Raw genomic sequence first — 23,164 nt, forward strand, 5'->3', positions numbered from 1 at the left:
GTTAAGAAAACCTTTCTCTAAACAGTGTTGTGATTACTGCTTTTTATTATCTTTCAGTTCTTCCCTGCCTGATATTTGCATTGATGCGAGATACTTGACACACACCGTCTTGGTTGCTATTTTAATGTTGTAAGAGTCCATTTATTCCGAAGGAAAAGAACAGCCTATGAATTTGCTAGGCTGAGGTTAAAATAAGCAAGTGAACGTAAGTAGATTCACATCATGTGTGCCAGGGAGTGGGTATCATTTGGAAGGGACTGGAGGTGCGTGGGAAGCCTGGGCTTACTAAGGGCAACCTGGCTTTATGCTGTTCTGCTTTGATGCGGACAAATATCTTCTGTAAACATCGCGACCTGAAATACTCGCACCATCTAGTATAATATAAGTCGATTTTTTAACTCAAGGGATGTTTCGATTTGATAGTCTTTTTTTTTTTTTTTAAACTCCAGCTGAACTTACTTTGCTACCCTATTCATGTAATCATTTGCTTAAAAACAAAAACAAAACTTCCCCTGCACTACACACAGCAGGGCACCTAGACAAAACAAAAAGAAAACGTCTCTCTCGTGGTCCTAGATGCAGGTCTGGTCCGCACAAAGTCATGAACCAAAAACTCCAGGGCTTCGGAGAGTGGAGAGCAAGCTTCCCCGGCTTCCTGGAGGGAGACGCACACCGGTGTGGAATTTCGCTAGAAGGAAAATGTCAGCCCCGAGGTTCGCACGCTTGGGACCCTCCCTCTCGCTTAAGGCGCGCGCCCAGGTGTCTCCACCTGCGTGTGCTCGTTGGGTGCCCGCCCGTGACTCTCGAGTTGCCAGACCTTGAGCTCCAGTAGACCCCAGCGGCGGGTTTATAAATTGGAATTTCTGGAGTGGATGGAATGTGAGAGGCACCTGGGACCAGCCAGCCGGGGCTGCGCAGCGTCGGGCCGGGAGCCTCGCGATGCCGCGGGTGAGTGAGCCCTGGGGAACCTGGCGCCCGCCGAGCCCGGGCCTCCTCGCCACCGCCCTTCGGGCTCAGGTGTAGCTGTGCGGGAGGCGCCGGGCGCAGTCTGCGGCCGCCAGCGCCGCCACGGCCTTGGGTCAGCCTGGGGTGTTTGGGCGGCGGGGCGGAGACCCGTGCGCTCAGGGAGGGACCCGAGGGACGAGGCAGGCCTTTTCCAGTCGCTCCGGTTGTTTTCCCGGCCGGGGTCCAGACGCTGGAGTGACCTGCGCGACAAGTGACCACCGGCAAGGCGGCCGGGTCGCGGTGCCGCCGGAGCCCCTGCTAGCGTTCTCGGGGTGCAATGCTGGTGGGGAAAAAGCGACCCCGGATTTGGGCCTTGGGACTCACCTCCTTTTTCCACGTTGATGAATGAAGGTGATAGTATTGTAAAATACCCCGATGTTTAAGGGTTTTTGGTCAAGTTCATATGGAAGTAGGACCATTCGCCCCCTCTAGACATTAGAAGGGATTTTTCTTTTAAACCGTTGTGTGTGTGGTGTACTTTTAAATTAACTGTTGGAGGGAGGCGGCGAGACGCTGCCCTTTCATGGGGGCATTAAAGTGTTACAAAACCGGGGATCGCTTCCTGAAGAAAACATGAAGCCATCACGAATCTTGGGGTTTGATTTTTGAAATTTCTGTATGAGAGCCCTAGAGTATCGCTGAAATTTGTAGGTAAAACAAACTGGGGACTTGGGACACTTGGCTTAATCTTACCTAGCAACCCAGCATCTGAAAATGATTCGTTGTGAACAATTCTACTTTGTAGCCACCCCGGTGGAGTTTAGCTTTTTGTGTGTGTGATCATTTACTCAAATGTGTTGTGCTGTGCTTGTGGGCTTTGTGTTCTATTTGTCAAAGATTATGCTAAAGGAGGGCTGGGTAAAGCTCTTAAACTGCTCTTTTTCTTAGACCTGTGATGAGTGAAATAGGGAAGTAAATCTTGTGTTCAGGAAAACAATAGAAGCCTTCATTTCTTAAAACTTGAAATGCATTGCTTTGGAAAAATTTTAAATGTCTTTTTATTGCACACAGAAGAAAAAAGACCCTTCGCTGTCTGTTAAGGAAGATGATGGGGTTGGGAAGACCCACGATGCTTTTTGGGTAAAGACCAAGTTTTGTTTCTCCTTCTTTGTGCGGGTGAGCCCTATCTAGGTCTATCGAGTTCTCGGTTCTCTGTGGGCCACCAGAACAGTGGTTCCTTCGGTTCTCAAGCCACAAGCGGAGACATCTCTATTTTTCCTTTTCTAATTTCTCACATCTAACTTATTATATATTGCCAATTGTACCTTCAACTTTCCTAGGCTAAAGGACCTTGTGCCCAGTACTACTCTAGATGTAGGTAGCCAGTACTGAACAAAGCAAGCACAGTTCCTGGCCTCAGAGTTTGGAGACTGGCAGAGAGCCAGGGAAACAGATCACCAGGCAAGAAGGAAAGTAGGGCGTTGGGATTGAAACTAATTGGATTGAAACTAAAAGGAGGAACCTGGTGGTCCTGGAAGGCCTACCTGACAAATCGAGATCAGAGGAGCACGCCATGTGGAAAGTGGGCTTGGAACAGGAATTGCAAGGGAGAGCTGGGTTTATCCTAGGACTTGTGAGTAGGGAAGGCAGATTAAGAAGCGGATAGAGAGCAGAAGGCTCGGAGGCCTGCAGCCACAGGTTTAGGGTTATCCTGAGAGGAGGGGAAGCACGGTTTGAAGCAGGCCGAATGGTGCTGCTGAGTTAGATTGTGGGTGTGACCCCCAGCTCCGTGATGTAGAGAGACTCAGCCTCTCCCACCCTAGCTGTGAGGATTCTGGCCACCTGTTGACAGCTCAGGGGCTGTGAGGATTAAGTGAATACTCACAGAACACGCATCACACCTGGCACAAAAGGCTCACTTGTGGTAACTTTAAAAAAAGAATGTGTTTAAATGGAGCAATTTCATGCGTTTCCTTCATTTAAACCAGAACTAAGAGTAAGTGAAATCTTGAGCTGCATATACTAAAAGGTTTCCTTATTAAAAATATATAGTAATTTGGTCTGTAGGATTGGACTGGAGTTTTTAGAGATCTTGACTTTTACAGTAGAGATATTTAAGGACATTATGCAAGTGTACATACTTCACTTGATCTTAGCCAAAAGGCTGAGAAGTGATAAGTGTACATACTTAAAATACATCTTGGATAATCCGTTAGCAAATCAATTTCATTATGGCTAATTTGTAAATTCATCAACTTTGTCTTGGTTAGTATTAAGTTTCCTCTACTAGGATCATCTATGACTTAATGATCACAAGCCTGAGTTTTAGTGTTTCACAATTGCCAGAAAACACTTAGATTCATGTGTAGTTTTCCTTAAGCCAGGTGGTTCTCTAGCATGCATCAGGATCACCTGACAGGCTCCCCACTGACTCTAAGGACTAACAAGCACCCAGGTGATGCTAATGCTGCCCACTGGCTTAGGAACCTCACTGCAAGAAGCAAAAACGTTGATCATTTGTTAAATAACTGTTTACTATTCAAGAGATCTCTGTTCTATGTTGACCATGTATTTCACATTGAACTGTTACAGTATTGATTAGAAATATTACTATAAAATGTTCTTGGGGTAAAAAGTAATTTGCAGAGTATCGCCTTTCCAGCTTCAATCACTTATGACTGATGCATTTGATGGTAAAGGATTTCAGAAAATCGAAGAATACTTTCAACAGAAAGAGAGCCATTATCCTCAAAAATACAGTCATCTTCTACTACACCAACTTGGTAGAGCCATAAATAAGGCAAGTAAACTTTGGTTTGTGTTGTGGACAAAGTACCTATGTATAACTGGTGATGAGAGTTGTAATACAGTGTGGCCTAATCCTTAGGAACTGGATCAAAATGCGTTTGGGCATGTTTCCCTGCTGCTGAAATGCATTCAGCGGTTCTTCATAGACAACCCCAAAGAAGATGAGCCTTTGCTAATTCAGCAGGGTCTGATCCCAAAGATAAGTGTCAGATTTTAATTATACAGTGCTGGGTGACTTAAACAGCTAGGGTGGATTTAGCTGTCTAGCTACATTTTTATGTTCCTTTGAGATCAAATCAAAAGAAATTGGTATCCATTCTTATTGTCCATCCAATCAGAAATCGATTTCCCAATGTATATGCTGGGGAGTGCGGAGGACTGAGTCACCTACCCCTCTCATCAATGAGCTATGCAGTAACAGTGCTTCATTATTTCAGTAAACAGAGTAGGCTATGTAACTATTTCAGTAGACTTTATGAACAAGATTAGACCTAGAAATATCACCAGAAACTTTGCCCATGTAACACTGGCCTTTCTCTACTTTCTAAATCCTGGATAAATCTGGAAAAACAAATAGCAAACATCTTGGTTTAGTCAGTAACTCCAGTCATAAAATCTTAAATAACCAGAAGACCTTTACAACAGCATCAGGGAACACAGCAGAGGTTGCAAAATCCTTGCAGCCCCGAGACTTGATTACTGGTGAGGAGATGGGAAGATGGCCAGGTGGGTAGCAGTCTTCATTTACCTCCTGGGCTGCTATACCTGGAATTTATTAAGGCCAGATTGAGCTAGGAATGTCTGTTGCATCCTCTCTGTCACTGATTTGGGGGGCTGCCCCAGGAGAAGGCAAACTGCAGGTCTTTCCAAATTCCTCCCAGGGACTTTGGCAGTGGGCAGTGTTTTTAATGCATCTCAAAGACCATGGGTATGCAAACAGTTTGCATTCCATTTGGTATTCAACCCCCCCTTAGCCACCCCATCCCCCCATAAACAAAGTGCTGCAGACACCAGGAAGCACGGAAGAGAAGATAAAACCCCAGAGGAATCGGAGCAGGGTGTCATCCTAAGGGGAAGTTTGACACTTTTTGGAGTGTGGGTTGTAATATGTCCCCATCTGATTTCCCTACTTAGATTTAAGAATGCCCTCCCAACATTTATTAAGTGTCAACATCAAATATTCACTGGAGTTTTGAAGTCAACTAGGAATTTGTAGATTCCATTGGAATTCTAGTTGATTAAAAATTTCATAACCATAATTAGGTACTTCCTAAAACGTGTACTTTTTTTCACGTAATCGTTGGCCAAGGGGAAGAGATGGATAGTATCAAAAAGCAATATGCTAGACTCAAAATTGTTATTTGCTTGGAGGTTATTCAAGAATAAGAGTTTCCTACAGAAAGGATTTAGTTCTATGCTCTAAGATCTAGGAGGATTAAACAGCTTGTCCTAGATCATATTATCTTAAGTCATTGCTGTCCTGCCTGACTTCTGGCAGACACAGCTGTGGGGACCATGAGGGCATCTGTTAGATAAGGGATGGTCCTTGTTCCCAAGTATAGGTCCAATAATGTGGCATTTCCCCACTCACTTTGAATGCCTATGCTCATCAAAATACTTTTGGGGGCTGGGATGGAGCTGGAAGATAGGCTTTGGTCGGGGATAGGTGGAATAGTGACACACTTAAAGCATAGCCCTTTGATAAGACTGGCATCGTGGCATAGCAGGTAATGCTGTCTATGATGCTGGCGCCCCATATGAGTGCTGGTTCAAGTCCCAGCTGTTCCACTTCCGATCCAACTGCCTGCTAATGGCCTGTGAAAAGCAGTGGAAGAAGTCCCAAGTGTTTGGGCCCCTGCCACCCATTTGGGGACCCTGATAGAGTTCCAGCTCCTGGTTTCACCTTTGCCTTTGCAACCATCTGAGGAGTGAACCAGTGAATGGAAGATGTCTCCGTCTCTGTGAATTTGTCTTTCAAATAAATCTTAAAGGTGGGCTCTCCTAGTCAGATAAGGTCACCTCCTGAGGCAAGTACCTGGGGGTAAGTTACGTCACAATAATATTTTAAAAACATTTTCAGCATGAATTCAAGGAGGGAGAAAATACAGCTTCAATAGTGGTGGGTGCTCAGAAGGCAGACGATTCAATCTTCTTTATTCTATTTTTTTAAAAGATTTATTTATTCGAAAAGTGGATCTCTAGAGAGAAAGATGTTCCATCCGCTGGTTCACTCCACAGGAGCCAGGGCTGTACCAGGGCAAAACCAGGATCCAGGAACCCCATCCAGGTCTCCTACATTGGTGGCAGGGGACTGAGCACTTAGGCCATCATCTGCTTTCCCAGGGGCATTAACAGGGAGCTGGCTGGGAAGCGGTGTAAGGAAAAGGGGTACAGACTGGTGCCGCCTCACACGGGGCACCAAATGTAAGGAAACGGGTGCAGAACAGAGAGGAGACAGTGTACAGATTCACAGCCAGACTGAATGTTCAAAGAAAGACTTGCATAGATTGACTGTCAGCGTGCACCCAGACAGAACGTTTGGCAGGGGGCTTATACTTAGGTGGGCCAGGGGTACAGGTGGGGGCCAGTAGGTGGAGGTGAATTCCTTCGTACAGGCTCTTCAAGTTTTCCCCAGGTTTGGAAAGCAGGGGCTAGAATGCGGGGTGTAGGGTGGGGAAGAATAGGGTATGAAATGAATTGGGATTTGGGAATAAGGGATAAATTATTTTTTTTTTAACCTATCCTTTGGGCAATGAGCTACAATGGCTGAGGCTTACGTCTTCACCAAGTTGAGCAGCTGGGATCTGAACCAGTACTCTGCTATGGGATGCCAAAGTGGGATACCGTCATTGTAGGCAAAGGCTTAACCCACTGTGCTGTAATGCTGGGCCCCAGGTGATGTTGAAATTGACTATTTTTCTGATTTGAATAAAAAAAACATTACTTGAGACACAGTGGCTCTCAGACCTTGCTGTACATTACAGTCACCTGGACACAGTTAACCCTGGGCTTCATCACCAGCAGTTCTGATATCCTGGGTCTGGGGTGGGTCCCAGGGATGGGAGAGGGCGAAGGAGGAATTCCAAAGCTCTTTAGGTTTTCTCAATGCCCATCCAAGGCTGAGGCCTGATTGGTTTGTTTGTAATGTTCAGCTGAGTGCTTCTGGTTCTTGGCTCCGAAGTGCAGCATTTTGAAGACTCCATAAAGGGTTGTTTATCACAAGCTCGTGCTACTAGCTTCATGCTCAGTGGATGAGTTCCAACTATGTGTGCAGGATCTTTTCTCTGGCAGGTCTCATAGATGTTCCATAGATGGCCTTCACTATTGAATAAATAGTCTAGGAAGGTGACAGAAGTTTGTTTTAAATTACACTAATCTGATTGATAGTTTCTATGAAAACGGACCTCCGATTAGTTGGCAGTGTTTGACATAGGCCCCAGCCCTGGATACCTGTCTTATCTACTGCAACCAGGAGAACTTCCGGAGCGCTTTCCAAATTCTATATCTCCTTTGATACCTTGTTTTCTACAGCTTCTTGGATCACCAGGTTTTCCCTTGTCTCACCAGCCCCTTTCTGTAGCTTTCTGGCATCCACCCTAGCCAAGTCTTCAATTCTAGCTCATAACCTGAGAGTTTAGTACAGTTCTGGAGTAGCCCAGCTCCATTCTGAGTGTTCCAGGTAGCAGGCCTGAGAGCCAGGCCCAAGTGGAAAGGTTATGGCATGGAATAGGGTCTTGAGGCCTATTTTGGTCTATTGCAAAAATGGCCTTGTGAAATTTTATTGAATGGACTGCAATTATTCAGTCTCGTGTGGTTCCATCAGTGTTTTCTCTCCTGAGTACATAGTTTCCTGGTTCGAAAGAATAACAGGATTTCTGATCATGGAAGACCTAGCCTCGGATGCATCGCTCATCAGTGCCGTAGGAGACTTCCTTGACACTGCTGTGGTAAGGATTGGGTGCTTTCCTGGGCACGTGCCCTTGGAAATCTCCAAGTTATTTACAAAGCCTGATTATCCATAAGATGGGTGTTTTGCTAAAAGACTTTATCAGAATATTATGTGAAAGTAACAAACATTGATCACACACACTCAATGTTAAAAATGAGAGGTGTTTGTCATATAAATATTCACCTGATTGTTATGTTCATTTTTATTAAAGTGATTGAAGCTCCCATACACTTTCTCAAATTCTTTTTCAAGTCTACCTCTGTCCATTAGTCAGCATTAGCACCGATGTTACAGTTTATAATGCTGTTTTAGAATAACAGCTGTATCCTTTCTTTCTCTTTATTAGGTTATTTCCAGGAGGAGTAGTCAAGGTAAGTATATTGTTGGCTACTAACTGGCTATTGAGTTGATACAAAGAATAATTTGGATATAATGTGGGTTCAAACATTATTTGAATTTATAGACCAGGCATATTACAATGTTGAAACAACATGCATTTTGTTGATGTCTATTTGCCTGGCTACATTTTCTTCAGTTGCTGCTGTAACCATCTTGCTACTTGGTTGTATTTGGACCTGAGAGGCACACTAGCCAACTTTAGCTATTGCTGATTTAACTTGGAGCTGATTGAGATGCCTTTATCTTTTAAAAGTGTAAAGCCAAAAATTTCAGAACATACAGGCATTAGAATTTCTCGCCATTCTGGAGGTTGGAAGTATGATCAGGGTGCCAGCATTGCTGGGTCCTGGGGTGTATTTTCCTTCAGAATGCTCATTGTGTCCTCATATAGTAGAGAGAGAGCCACCAAGCTCTATCTCTTACAAGGGCCATATCGTATCACAAAGGCCCATACTAATGTCACATAACCTGATTAAGTCCCAATAGCCTGTCTCAAATACCATCAAGTTCAGGGTTCAATGTGTGAATTTGAGAAGGGCACACACTTCAGTCGGTAGCAGTGAAAGTTTGTGCCCGGAGCCCACTCTGGGTATAGGGGCTAGCCTCTTCCAAGGTTTCCCTGTGTGTCCTCTGATGGCCACCTTGAGTGGGTGTCATGCCCAGGTTCTATGGAGCTGACTTCTAACACTTCTCTCTAAAGTACAAACGTGTTTTCATTGACCTGCATACCTCATCCTGCCATTAGAATGAAATCCCTCTCTGCTCTGAGACTTGGGTATCCTCCTGCCAGCATTCCATTTTCAGCATTCCTTTGTTTTGTGTGTTGCTATGCAGGTAATGTTTTCTTTCAGTGGTCCCCCTCTAGAGGTTTGAATGGCTTATGTGGTTTTATTCTTCAGTCCTTACTCCATTTAATCACCAACATAAAAATGATAGTGTCTTATTTTTATAGTAGATGGCAAAGAATTTAACACGTTTGTATTTCTTCCCCATCTTCTATTGAGTTTTAGGCTCATAAGATTTATCCTTTTTTTTTTTTTTTTAAAGCTTTTATTTAATGAATGCAAGTTCCATGGGTACCATAGGTATATTTAGGAATATAGTGGTTCTTCCCTCCCCAAACCTACTCTCCAGCCCCATTCCCACCCTACCTCATCCTCCCTCTCCCGTCCCATTCTCCATTAAGATTAATTTTTAATTAACTTAATATATAGAAAACCAACTCTAAAGATTTCAGCAATTTGCAAATGGAGTATCTTTGTAACTATCATTTGCTCTTTTTCTTGTGTTCCAACATCATTGACAAGTTACTTAGGGCTTTTTTTTTTAACCAACCCCCTTTGTGTCATGATGTTCCCATATTTTCGTTCCTTATTCTGTCTTCATGAGCTGTTTTATTTTGGAGAGCATTGCTACAGTGTGAGTGGGACACAGTCAGAGCTTGTGGTCATAGAGTCTTTCTGGCTTCTGAACAATAATTCTTCACAGGCTGTCCACTTGATAACCTTGTTTTGTCGCCTTATATTAGTGGTTGTGAGCACATACACACATTTATATGGTAATTGATGACTTATTTTGAATCAAAATTGTTAGGAAAGCATTTTTCCTAGGTACTTTGATCAGTTAGAGTAGGGTTTCTCTACTTTGGTGTTACTGACATTTTGAGGCAGGTAATTCTTCTGTTGTGGGGGCCATCCTGTACATGAAGGGTAGTTAACAGCATCCCTGCCCTCCACTTGCTGGATGCCAGAAACATCCCAAACCCGTATTGTGACAACCAAAGACATCTTCAGCCACTATGGAGTTGTCACCTAGTGGGCAAAATTCCCTACAGTTGAGAATCACTGAGCTAAAGTGCTCTTGGTGTATGCAACAGAACATCTGGTTCAAATGGACCTGGATGATAACTTCTTGGCTCAAAGAACTGAGAGTCCAGAGGGGAAGTTTCAGAGCAGTTTCACTGTAACTCTTTTCCACTTCTCTGCAGTGCTTTCCTTTTTTTTTTTTTTTTTTTGACAGGCAGAGTGGACAGAGAGAGAGAGACAGAGAGAAAGGTCTTCCTTTTGCCGTTGGTTCACCCTCCAATGGCTGCCGCGGCTGGCGCAGCACGCTGATCCGATGGCAGGAGCCAGGTGCTTCTCCTGGTCTCCCATGGGGTGCAGGGCCCAAGCACTTGGGCCATCCTCCACTGCACTCCCTGGCCACAGCAGAGAGCTGGCCTGGAAGAGGGGCAACCAGGACTAGAACCCCGTGTGCCGGCGCCGCAAGGCGGAGGATTAGCCTAGTGAGCCGCGGCGCCGGCCTGCAGTGTTTTCCATTCTGCCTTCCTCAGTCTGTTCTGTGTTTTCGAATTGGTTTCTTTTGTTGGTTGCAAGATGCCAGCGATGGAAGCTTTGTGCTTCCTGGTTCACAGCTGGGGGAAATATTCTTTATCAAACGAAAGACCTAGTTTTGCTCTGGTTGGATTCCCTGCTACTTAAACCAGTCAAGGTGAAAAGATGATCAGTCTGTCCCTCCATGTCACTTAAGGCAGTCGGGCTTCACCCCTGGAGCAGGTCCGTCCCACCTGGACAGTATGGCTGCTGCATAACAGGTGGAGGAAAGGAATGTCAGCTAGTACACTATGGACATTCTTTCTGCTCTTTGTGAGGTTGCTGTAATTCACCTGTTGCATCTTTTTATCTTCCTATGTACCGTTTTCCCCTATGCAGTTTGATAGCCATTCTTGAGTCATCACTTGAGTTCTGTTCTTGCTGCTTCTACTACAGACTTCAGTTCTGCAATCCCGTCTTTGTTTCCTTGAAACTCATGGATGGTGGTGACCTGCTTCTGCTCCCAGATCCATTCCCCATTGTCTCTCTCCCTGCGTAGAATCCCTAGGTGTTTTTTTTTTTTTCCAGCTGACAGCCTGCTAGAATAGTCCCTGTGGCTCTGGTCCATTTGTGCCAATAGCTTATATATATATATATATATATAAGATTTATTTGTTTGAAAGGCAGACTTACAGAAAGGGGAAATGGAGAAACCTTCCATCCATTGATTTGTTCCCCAAATGGCCACAACGGTCAGGGCTGATCCAGGCTGACACCAGGAGTCTGGAACTCCATCTGGGTCTCCCGCGTGGGTCACAGGGGCCAAACAGTTGGGCCATCATCGACTGCTTTCCCAGGCACATCAGTAGGGAGACTTTAACCTGAGCTACAGAGACTTAAATTGGCACTTGTATGGGATGCTGGCATTGCAGGCAGTGGCCATGCTGGCCTCACCAGTAGCTTTTGCCAGGTGGCCTAAATTCCTGGGATCTGCTAGTACCTCTTCCTCTTTGTGACACTCCAGCCCCTAGAGGGTAGGGAGTAGCTTTCTATTGATTAATCTCTGGAATATCTCACTGTTTCCAGTCTGGTTTCTCAGCTCTACTATTGTCTTTAGGCTAATGCTTTGTTAAATTCCTCCAAGTTGAAATATCTAGAATAGCTTTGATTTTTCTTATAGCACCTCTTTCTCATTTATGTACCTCTTCATTTTAGATTATTGCCTTCTCTAGCAAAGTAATTTTTTTTTTTTTTGACAGGCAGAGTGGACAGTGAGAGACAGAGAGAAAAGTCTTCTTTTGCCGTTGGTTCACCCTCCAATGGCCGCCGCGGTAGCGCACTGCGGCCGGTGCACCGCGCTGTTCCGATGGCAGGAGCCAGGTGCTTATCCTGGTCTCCCATGGGGTGCAGAGCCCAAACACTTGGGCCATCCTCCACTGCACTCCCTGGCCACAGCAGAGAGCTGGCCTGGAAGAGGGGCAACCGGGACAGGATCGGTGCCCCGACTGGGACTAGAACGCGGTGTGCCAGCGCCACAAGGCAGAGGATTAGCCTGTTGAGTCACGGCGCCGGCCACAAAGCTAATTTTTTTTAAAGACTGATTTATTTGAAAGAGTTAGAGAGAGGTCTTCCGTCTGCTGGTTTACTCCCCAGATGGCCAGAACGGCCGGAGCTGTGCCAATCTGAAGCCAGGAACCAGGAGCTTCTTCCAGGTCTCCCACTTGGGTGCAGAGGCCCAAGGACTTGGGCCATCTTCTACTGCTTTTCCAGGCCATAACAGAGAGCTGGACTGGAAGTTGAACTGCCGGGACTAGAACCGGTGCCCATATGGAATGCCTGCGCTTCAGGCCAGGGCGTTAACCCGCTGCGCCACAGTGCTGGCCCCCAACAAAACTAATCTTTTTAAGACTTAATTTATTTGAAAGGCAGAGTTACAGAGAGGAGAGAGGGAGGAGGGATACAGAATAAGAGGAGAGGTCTTCTATCTGCTGGTTCACTCCCCAAAAGGCCATAATGGCCAGGGCTGGACCAGGCTGAAGCCAAGAGCTTCATCTGGATCTCCCCTGTGGGTGCAGAGGCCCAAGGACAAGCCATCTTCTACTTTCTAAAGCACATGAGCAGGGAGCTGGGTCAGAAGTAGAGCAGCTGGGACTTGAACCGGTGCTCATGCAGGATGCCAGCATTGCAAGTGGTGGCTTAACCCTTTACGGTACAATGCTGACCCCAAAGCTAATCTTTTATCACAGAACTCAGGTTGTGAGAAGACAGATCGGATGCTTCCTAGATCTTGGTTTCCTGAAGTAAGCGTTTTTCATGTCACTTCTGCCTCTTGAGTCACCGTGTTTTCTCTCCTCTTGAACAGCCACATGCTGTTGGTTTCTCGTGCTAGTCTTAAAATAGGACGACACCTGGCATTTGCTAGTTGACAAGGTGCACGAATACTTTAAAGGCCTCACACTGTCCAGCTGGGTCCCAGAGATCACCTGGCAATATCCATGGAGCTATTTTGGACTGAAGAGGGGTCTTCTATATTTCTGCTTCCTGGTTTGGGTTCCTATTTCTTGAGCTTGTAAGGAAAAGACAGGACAAAGAGGAGGCATGCTATGAACCCACAGCCAGATACAAGTTTATTAAGGGAATAAACCTGAGAGATGGCTCATTATTGGTCCATATACAGGTGAACACAGCGGATTATATAATCCTTGTCTCTCTAATCCTCGTCTATAGAGACAAGGCAGCTGAGGGTCACCAGGGAGAGGGTGTTTGGTGGCGATGATCAGTTTGTGTGGGCTAGTAAGACTGAGGCAGGGTCAAGCTGGTTTGAGGAAGAATGCAGGGGGCTCGGAAGCCCTTGCAGGATTGGATCTGCTGTCAGTCACGTGTGCAAGGAATTAAAATGGCTCTAAGGCTTATGTCCTTGCTCTGTCAGAGTTAAAAACTGAAAATATGAATAATTGGCATATCTAAATTCTACATATGAGCCTCTCCAAGTTCTGTTAGAACACTATCATGAATTTTACAATTGTCATTTGATATCATAACATGTGTATATGAAAATCGTGTTTTTGTTTAGTAAACATAAAATAGTACTACATAGCCTGGTTCTTTTCACTGTGTGCTGACATATAAAGAGCTGTTGAAGTTTCTGTGATTTGCTATTTAGTTAAGGCCAACACTTCATTTAAAAATCCCTACTTAGGGGCAAAGCTTTGGTCTTGGTTAAGATGTTCACGCCCTGTGTCAGGTGTGATTCCTGGCTCTGCTCCTGATTCCAGCTTCCTGACAACGTATGCCTGGGTGACTGTAGGTGATGGTTCAGATGGCTCAGTCCCTACCACTCAGAGTCCTGGACTGAGTTCCTGGTCTGTTCCTCCCATATTGGACATTTGGAGAGGGAAGCAGCTGACGAGAGCTCTGTCTTGCTCTCAATGCTTGCTTCTCTGTCCGTGTAAGACCTTGCACAATTTTTATTTTTATACACAAATGCAGGAAGCACACCTAAACAACTGAAGACTGTGCAGGAGCTGCACATCTTAGTCCAGGTAAACAGCTTTACTTGAGGTTTGATGTGCACAGCATAGTCGCACTGCACGTCCTGCTGTTTTTCCTTAGTGGCCATCTGTGTGATACATACCTACGTGGCCTTGGGATTTCTTTCTTTGCAAAGCAAAATGACAGTGTGAGGTAGGGGACAGGAAGAGAGTGCTTCCATCCACTAGTTTATTCCCCAAATAGCTACAACAGCTACATCTGGGCCGGGTCAAAGCCAGGTGCCAGGAACACTATCCTGGTCCCGTACATGGGTGGCCGGGGCCAAAACACTGGAACCATTATCTACTGCCTTCCTAGGCTCAATAGCAGGGAGTTGGATCAGAGGCAGATTAGCTGCGATGAAAACTATCATTCTGATATGGAATGCTGGTTTCACAAGGGGCAGCTTGGGGCCAGTGCTATGGCTTAGTGGGTAAAGCCAGCACCTGCAGTGCTGGCATCCCATATGGGTGCTGGTTCATGTCCTAGCTGTTCTACTTTTTTTATATACAGAAGATCAATTTAGTGTATACTAAGTAAAGATTTCAACAGTTTGCACCCACACAGACACACAAAGTATAGAGTACTGTTTGAGTAGTAGTTATACCATTAATTCATAGTACAACACATTAAGGACAGAGGTCCTACATGAGGAGTAAGTGCACAGTGACTCCTGTTGATTTAACAATTGACACTCTTGTTTATGGCGTCAGTTATCACCCCAGGCTCTTGTCATGAGTTGCAAGGCTATGGAAGCCTTTTGAGTTTGCCAACTGCAATCTTATTTAGACAAGGCCATAGTCAAAGTGGAAGTTCTTTCCTCCCTTCAAAGAAAGGTACCTCCTTTGACCCCTTCTTTCCACTGTGATCTCACTCGCAGAGATCTTTCATTTAGGTCATTTTTTATTTATTTATTTATTTATTTATTTATTTTTTTTTTTTGCCAGAGTGTCTTGGCTTCCCATGCCTGAAATACTGTCATGGGCTCTTCAGCCGGATCTGAATGCCTTAAGGGCTGATTCTGAGGCCAGAGTACTGTTTAGGACATCTGCCATTCTATGAGTCTGCTGTGTACCCGGCTTCCCATGTTGGATCGTTCTCTCCTTTTTAATTCTATCAGTTATTATTTTCAGACACTAGTCTTGTTTGTGTGATCCCTTTGACTTAGTCCTATCATTATGATCAATTATGAACTGAAACTGATCACTTGGACTAGTGAGATGGCATTGGTACATCCCTTGGCACATTTCTAACTCTACCATTAGGGGCAAGTCCGATTGAGCATGTCTCCAATTGTACATCTCCTCCCTCTCTTATTCCCACTCTTAAATTTAACAGGGATCACTTTTCAGTTATGTTTCAACACCTAAGAATAATTGTGTGTTAATTACAGAGTTCAACCAATGGTACTAAGTAGAACAAAAAATACTAAAAGGAATGAAATAGTAAGTTGTTCCTCGACAGTCAGGACAAGGGATGATCAAGTCATTGTTCTAGCTCCTTCCTAATGCATCTGAGAAAGCAGCTAAACATGGCCCAAGTGCTTGGGCCCCTGCACTGTAGCTATTTAGAGACCTGGAAGAAGCTCCTGGCTTTCAATAGATCCAGCTCTGTCCATTGTGGCCATTTGTGGAATGAATTAGGAGATGTAAGGTTGATCTAACTCTGCCTTCTGCCTTTCAAATATTTTAAAAAGGGGGGCAGCTTAACCCCCCTGTGCCACAATAATCACCCAGGAGATTTACTTACCTGAAAGGCAGATCCTCCATCTGCTGGTTCACTCTCCAGATGGTCTTGACAGCTGGCACCATTAACAGGGAGCTGGATTGGAAGCTGAACAACTGGGACTCCAAGGGCCACTCCAATATGGACATGGGATGCAGGGGTTTAGCCCCCTGTACCACAGTGCCTGCCCCTGAAACAGACTAACTTGTCGCCTGCCCAGACCTCCTCATTCCTGAATCATTTACTGCTCCAGTGGCTTTCATACTGTTGGCCGCCTCATTGTTTGGAGTCGTCACCATCTCGCTCTTCTCTTGCTGTTCCTCCTGCATCACCTGCTTTTGCTGCTATGTTTGCTGTGTCCACTTCTGTCTGTGCATCTGCTGAGTCTGCTGCCGCTCCGTGTCTCCTGCTTGTGCTGAATGTGCTCTGCTTCTGCAATTGTTTCCGGTTTTTGTCTTTTTTGTGCGGCTGCTCCTTCTGGGGGTTCCTCTTTGCCGCCCGTTTGACTTCTGCCTCTGCTTCTTGCACTGCTGTGGCTCCTCTAGATTTTGCTTTTGCAGCCGCTGTTCCCTGTGCGGAATCTGCTGTCCTGCCTCAGGTGCTGCTGGTTCTGCATTCTTCTCGCCTCTGTTGCTCTAACTGTCCTGTGGCTCCTCAGCTCCTACTTTTTCTGATTCTGCTGCTGTTGCTTCTGCTGCTGCGCTGACTGCTTCTGTGTCTTATGCTGCATGTGCTCCTGCTGCTGGTGTGTGTGTGTGTGTATGTGTGTGTGTTTTGCTGCTGCTTTTTGTGCGGCTCCTGCTCCTATTTCTGCTGTTTCTTCTGCTTGTATTAGTGCTGCTTTTTTCCCTTCTATATCTGCTGCTGCTTTTTCTGTTTCTTTGTCTTTTCTTTTGTTGCTACTGCTTCTGCTTTATCTGCTGCGTCTGCTGGTACCTCTTCCACGTCTGCTTTTGCTCCTTCCACTGCCTCTGCGTCTGCTTCATCTTCAGCTTCTGTTTTGTCCCCTGCTGCTTCTCTTTTCTTCCACCTACTCATCCTCTTTTTGAGACTTGGAGATGTCTGCCATCTGTGGATTCACTCCCCCAGTGCCCATACATGTGGGGCTAGATCGGAGCCAGAGCTCAGAGCCAGGAACCAACCCAGGTCACCCATGTGAGTGGCAGGAACTCAATTATGTGAGTAATCAGTACTGCCTCCCCAGGTCTGCATTTGCCAGGAGACTGGAGTCAGGAGCCAGAGCCAGGAACTGAGCCCAAGTACTGTGATATGGGATACCAGCATCTTAACCACTAGGCTAAATGCTTGTTCCCCTTATTATATTTTTTTGGCATGAATTTGATTCTTTTAAAATGTGCTTTCAGGGAAAATTCAGATGTTGGATTCCTTCATACTCAGCTTAGGATTCCTGGTGACAGAAAAGACTATAAGTCATTTGATTCAACAGGAGGTGAGTTGTAAATAAGAAAACCGATAACAAGAGCTCCAGAAGCCTCAAAGAAGGTTGTGCATAGGTCTCTGTTTTCTTTCTTTCCCACGAATGCCTTCTCCAATTCTGAAAAGGCTGTGAGGACTTTGAACTTCATTTTGCAAGCTGCACCTCGGGAAGAGAGGAGAAAACTCCCATTGTCAGAAAGCGTGTGTCGTCTCATGTAAGTGATCTTGTCCTCAGTTATGTGACGTTGTAAGGCGATCTCTCATCGTGGTGCTGATTCAGTCTTACAGGGATGACTTCTACCTTTAGTAGTGCTTTGTGCACCTGCAATGCATGCTGGGCAATGAAGGAGAACTGAGGAAGAGAGGCAGACTTAGCTCCTGTTTTATTACGGGTTGTTTTGATTCATCTTAAAACACAAGGTGAAATGCTTTCTCAGGCTATCGATTTTTTTCTCATTGTGAATGTGACCTCGAGTAGTGACTCTGGGAAGGATGCTAAGGCTGCATTATCTTCAGATCCTAGCTTTGCCACTTCTGCTGGTTGCATCCGAGCACAGCTTTAATCGCTGTACTTCAGGCTGCTCCCCTGTAGATGGCAGTCGGCAACAACTCCCTGAAATTATTGGACCGGTCAAGTGAAGCAGTCTATTAAAACAGTCCGCACACTGCCGTGGAGAAAGGCTGTGCTCTGAGATTGCCAGTTACTTATCAAAGCAATAGGGCATGGCATTTGTATTGCTTTGCAAGTAATGGAGTTTTGGGTGACGTGGTTATAGCTACATAATCGTTATAGCATGAAGTTTGGAAGTAAGGATGTAATCTGTGGGAAGAACAAAACTGGCACTGTTCTGAAATTTGAACTCAAGTGGGTGACCATGGTAACCGTTCACCAGCATGGAGTATATCATTCATATGCCATGCAGCTGTGACTGGCGAGTTCGCCATGGTGTAGAACTGAAGGAGGCGGTGACTGTGTAGCTCCTTGACCTCATGTTTGTCCATGTCACTCGTCATTTTTACATTGGATTTTTAACTAATTTTTTTTCATTGAATACATTAGTGAAATTACTGCCTTTAGTGTTTTTAGATTGGAAGAGCAGCTGAGCTGAGGTTTTCTCCTAAATTTTCAGACTAATTCTGTGGTCATGCTACCTTCTTACCTGTGTGTTCAGGAGTCTGTATTGCTCTGGACTTCAAGTCAAGAGTGAGACCTGCAAGTATAAAGTTAAGCAGAGCCTTAGTAGTACTGTTTTAAGGCTTTTATTGAATAGTAACAGATCAATCCACTTATGAGAAACTAAACTATTGCAAAATTTCTTAATCTCTTCTTTAAAATGGGAGTTACTTTAGATATTAAAAGTCAATGTCACATTTCTTAACCTTTACTTGAAATTCTTAATATATGCAGGTACTTAAAGTTTGTGGAAAATGAAATCCAAATTTTAACATCAAAAATCTTTTAATTTTTTTTGACAGGCAGAGTTAGACAATGAGAGACAGAGAAAGGTCTTCCTTTTCCATTGGTTCACTCCCCAAATGGCCACTACGGTCAGCATGCTGCGCCGATCTGAAGCCAGGAGCCAGGTGCTTCCTCCTGGTCTCCCATGTGGGTGCAGGGCCCAAGCACTTGGGCCATTCTCCACTGCCTTCCCAGGCCACAGCAGAGAGCCTGACTGGAAGAGGAGCAACTGGGACAGAATCCGGTGCCCCAACCGGGACTAGAACCCGGGGTACTGGCGCCACAGGTGGAGGATTAGCCTAGTGAGCCACGGCACTGGCCAAAGTTTGGAAATCTTATACACAGATTTTCATGTTAGGTACTTTTTGTGAGTTTTTTGGTAAAGATTTGTCAGATTGATCAGCCTTCCATCTACGGGCTCACTCCTCAAAATGTTGCAATAGCCAAGCCTGGTGCAAGCTGAATCTAGGAGCCCAGAACTCCATCCAGTTCTCTCATCTGGGTGCCAGGGACCCAAGTATTTGGGCCATCCACCTCTGCCTTCTCAGGTGTATTAGCAGGGAGCTGGATCAGAATCGGATAGCTGGGACTCAAAGCTGTGCTCCGATATGGGATGCTAGCTAAGGTCACAGGTGGTGGCTTAACCTGCTGCACCATGATGCCAGACTTTCTAAAAACTTTTTGATGACCCCCTCTCATGTATGAATCTCACTTTTTGGGGCTAATATAAAACTATCCTTTAATTCTGTTTCAAACTTTTGGAAGTAACCTCATATGGTATGGGAGTCTATGTTTTGATATTGTAATAACTTAATCTCATCACACATCTAAACTGATCAGTTTTTTTTTTTTTTTTTTTTTTTACTTTTTGACAGGCAGAGTAGACAGACAGAGAGAAAGGTCTTCCTTTGCCGTTGGTTCACCCTCCAATGGCCGCTGCGGCTGGTGCGCTGCGGCTGGCGCACCGCGCTGATCCGATGGCAGGAGCCAGGTGCTTCTCCTGGTCTCCCATGGGGTGCAGGACTCAACCACTTGGGCCATCCTCCACTGCACTCCCTAGCCACAGCAGAGAGCTGGCCTGGAAGAGGGGCAACCGGGACAGAATCCGGCACCCCAACCGGGACTAAAACCTGGTGTGCCGGCGCCGCTAGGCGGAGGATTAGCCTGTTGAGCCATGGCGCCGGCATGAACTGATCAGTTTTTAAAATTGGATCAAATGGATCAGAAGAGGGACTCACACGGCTGTCTCACCTGTTCCAGGTGTCAGACTATGCAAAAAGACAGAAGCCCTCACAGCCTGCTGGAGTGGTTATAAAACCTCAGTCATAGCATTTGATGCATCCTCAGGTGATCAAAATGAATTCAACTTCATAAGGGGGACTGGAACCTCAGTGGGTAGAGTTCTAGCTTCCTGGGCCGGCGCCGTGGCTCAACAGGCTAATCCTCTGCCTTGCGGCGCCGGCACACCGGGTTCTAGTCCCGGTTGGGGTGCCGGATTCTGTCCCGGTTGCCCCTCTTCCAGGCCAGCTCTCTGCTATGGCCTGGGAGTGCAGTGGAGGATGGCCCAAGTGGTTGAGTCCTGCACCCCCTGGGAGACCAGGATAAGCACCTGACTCCTGCCTTGGGATCAGCGCGGTGCACCGGCTGCAGCGGCCATTGGAGGGTGAACCAACGTCAAAGGAAGACCTTTCTCTCTGTCTCTCTCTCTCCCTGTCCACTCTGCCTGTCAAAAAAAAAAAAAAATCATGCACTGGTCACTCATCAGTAAATTCCAGAAGGTTTCCAGAAAAACCTGATACTGATAGGTTGATGCTGAATTTGAAATCGTTTCAAAAATGTATATCTTGGTCTTAAAATATAATGCCAGTTTAATAAGATTTTGCCACTTGATGTTCATTTCAGTAAAATGTAACCTATCTAAATGTTTCAGGAAAGACTTTGCAAGGACCATCTTAACTGTGGGTGGTAAGACTTTTACATACTTAGTATACTAAATATAAGCATCTTGGAACTCAGAATAAATCACAGTCAAGCTCTGAAAATAGGTATTAGAATTTTATTCTTAATTTATTGATGTTTGCACCCTGAACACGGTAAATAATAATCAAGAATTACACTAATTTTCCAGTCAGCTTCATTAAATTTTAGCACTTTGCTGCATCTAAAGTTTGTTTTCTTAAAACAAAAGAAATCAAAACTAGGGAAAGTGCCCTGTGTTCTTGTCCCTAATCCTATTGCCCTCTCTTTGGTTCAGGTTAGATTTGTTGTTTATTCCCAAGCAACTTTTTCTGCATTTTCTGTTTTCATAAGCAATCTACATTATAGTTAAGCAAATTTAATTTTAATTTTTTAAACAATCGGTTAAAAAGTTAAGTTTTTATTTTATTAGAGACAGGTAGAGTTCCAATCCACTGTTTATTTCTCCAATGCCCACACCAAAAGCTAGGAGCTGGGGTCATTGCTGTAGCATAACAGGTAAAGCTGCCGTCTGCAGCACAGCATCCCATCTGGGAGCTGGTTCAATTCCCGGCTGCTCCACTTCCAATCCGGCTCTCTGCTAATGTGCCTGGGAAAGCAGCAGAAGATGCTCCAAGTCTGTGGGCCCTTGCAGCCATGTAGGAGACCCAGAAGAAGCTCCTGGCTTTGGATTAGCCCAGCTCTGGTTGTTGCAGCCATTTGGCTCTTTCTGCTTGTCTATAACTCTACCTTTCAAATCTTAAAACAACAACAACAAACTAGGAGCTAGAAACTCAATCCAGGTCTCTGATGTGAGTGTCAGAGAGCCAGCCACTTGAGCTGTTACCTGCTACCTCCCAGGGTCTACAGTAGCAGGAAGCTAGAACCAGGAACAGGGCTAGGACCCAAACCTACACACTCCACGTGGTATATGGATGTCCCAACTGATGGCTTAACCACTGGACAAAATATCTATTCCTGAAAAGTATATAAATGCCATCCTATGGATATATTTTGCTGCAACTCCTTCTTTAGTTTTCTTTTAATTTTCATTTTTTAAAAGATCTATTTGAAAGGTGGAGTTGGAGACAGAGGGAGAGACACATCTTGGACCTGCTGGTTCACTACCCAAATGGCCACAATGGCTGGAGCAGGGCCAGACCAAAGACGGAAGCCAGGAACTTCATCTGCATCTCCCACGTGGGTGCTGGGACCCAAGCATTTGCTGCTTTCCCAGGATCATCGGCAAGGAGCTGGATGTGAAGTGGAACAGCCGGGAGTTGAACAGGCACCTATATGGGATGCCTTCACTGCATGTCGGGGCTTAACCTGCTATACAGCCCCTGATTCTTGAGACTTAAACATGCCAATATATGTAGTTCTTAGTGTCTTCTGTGAAGTACAGTAAGTTATCTTAGGATTTTATTTTTGTAGTAGAAATATTTTTAGAGCTGTTTAATGAACTGCTTTTGGTGTAATTTTTAATGTAGCAAAAATAAACCCATAACTTATTTTTGAAAAATTTATATATAGTTGACTTATTGGTTAGATTTTTCTCCCAACATTTGATTGTAATTTGAATGATGATCATTGCTCCAGGATACATCTTGCTCTAGTACATTTGTGTGACAGAATGCTCGACTTCTAAGGTGGAATCTCTAAGAGCAAGTGCTATCTCTGGAACTCATTTCTTCTTTTGCTTTGTGTCCAGAATTATCAATGTCTGCCATGTTTTGACCTCTAGATTATGACCAGCAGGTTTCAATCTCTGAAACCTTGTGTAGGCTGACAACTAAAACAGCAAGGCAGGAACTTGTCCATCAGTGGTTTGAGGATGCCACCATTGCTGAAGCTTTCAAAGAAATTAAGGATCGAGAATTCGAGACGGTGAGAGTCCTGATCGTAACAGTGGCTGTGAATATTTGTTCAGTCTCCCCTTGGCACTTGATACTGAGCTTAGGGGAGAATCTTCTTCAAAGTGATTGAATTGCCTTTTTTAAAAGTGACTTGTTTATTTTATTTGAAAGGCAGAGTTGGAGATCTTCCATCCACCGGTTCACTCCCCAATGGCCACAACAGCAGGAGCTGGGTCAGGTTGAAGCCAGGAGCCAAGAGCTTCTACCAGGTCTCATGTGGGTGCAGAGGCCCAAGCACTTGGGACCATCCTCTACTGCTTTTCTAGGAGCATTAGCGGGGAGCTGGATCAGAAGTAGAATAGCTGGGACTCTAACTGATGCCCATTTGGGATGCTGGTGACAGAGGCAACAGCTTTATCCACTGTGCCACAACACTGGCCCCTCAACTGCCATTTTTCTTAAAGATTGATTTATTTGAGAGGCAGAGTTACAGAGGAAGAGACAGAGGTCTTCTATCCATTGGTTCACTCCCTAGATGGCCTCAACATCCAGAGCTGGCCAGGAGTGTCTTCTGGGTCTCCCACGGAGATACAGGAGCCGACCACTGCTCTCCCAAGTGCATTAGAAGGGAGCTGGACCAGAAGTGGAGCAGTCAGGACTTGAATCAGCGCCCATATAGGATGCCAGCATTGCAAGTGGAGGCTTAGTCTACTATGCCATGGCACCAACCCCTCAACTGCCTTACTTAAACTCCCTGTTTCACAAGGAAGAGGACCAATTTGAAGTC

The 23,164-nt window shown here is 45.2% G+C and overlaps 1 protein-coding gene across 1 annotated transcript in view; it reads left to right on the forward strand.

The window, feature by feature from the left end:
* Positions 1 to 2,518: 2,518 nt before the first annotated feature.
* Positions 2,519 to 23,164, forward strand: part of SYCP2L (synaptonemal complex protein 2 like) — a 192,242-nt gene continuing 171,596 nt past the window's right edge. Inside the window, exons 1-9 of the mRNA XM_062187104.1 lie at positions 2,519 to 2,578; positions 3,608 to 3,745; positions 3,833 to 3,956; positions 7,600 to 7,700; positions 8,049 to 8,073; positions 17,034 to 17,119; positions 17,233 to 17,321; positions 20,496 to 20,530; positions 22,266 to 22,408. Coding sequence (XP_062043088.1) covers positions 2,519 to 2,578; positions 3,608 to 3,745; positions 3,833 to 3,956; positions 7,600 to 7,700; positions 8,049 to 8,073; positions 17,034 to 17,119; positions 17,233 to 17,321; positions 20,496 to 20,530; positions 22,266 to 22,408 — 801 coding nt within the window. The remainder of the gene's footprint in view (positions 2,579 to 3,607; positions 3,746 to 3,832; positions 3,957 to 7,599; positions 7,701 to 8,048; positions 8,074 to 17,033; positions 17,120 to 17,232; positions 17,322 to 20,495; positions 20,531 to 22,265; positions 22,409 to 23,164) is intronic.

This window comes from Lepus europaeus, chromosome 3 (genome assembly GCF_033115175.1).
Source record: "Lepus europaeus isolate LE1 chromosome 3, mLepTim1.pri, whole genome shotgun sequence".
Lineage (NCBI taxonomy): Eukaryota > Metazoa > Chordata > Mammalia > Lagomorpha > Leporidae > Lepus > Lepus europaeus.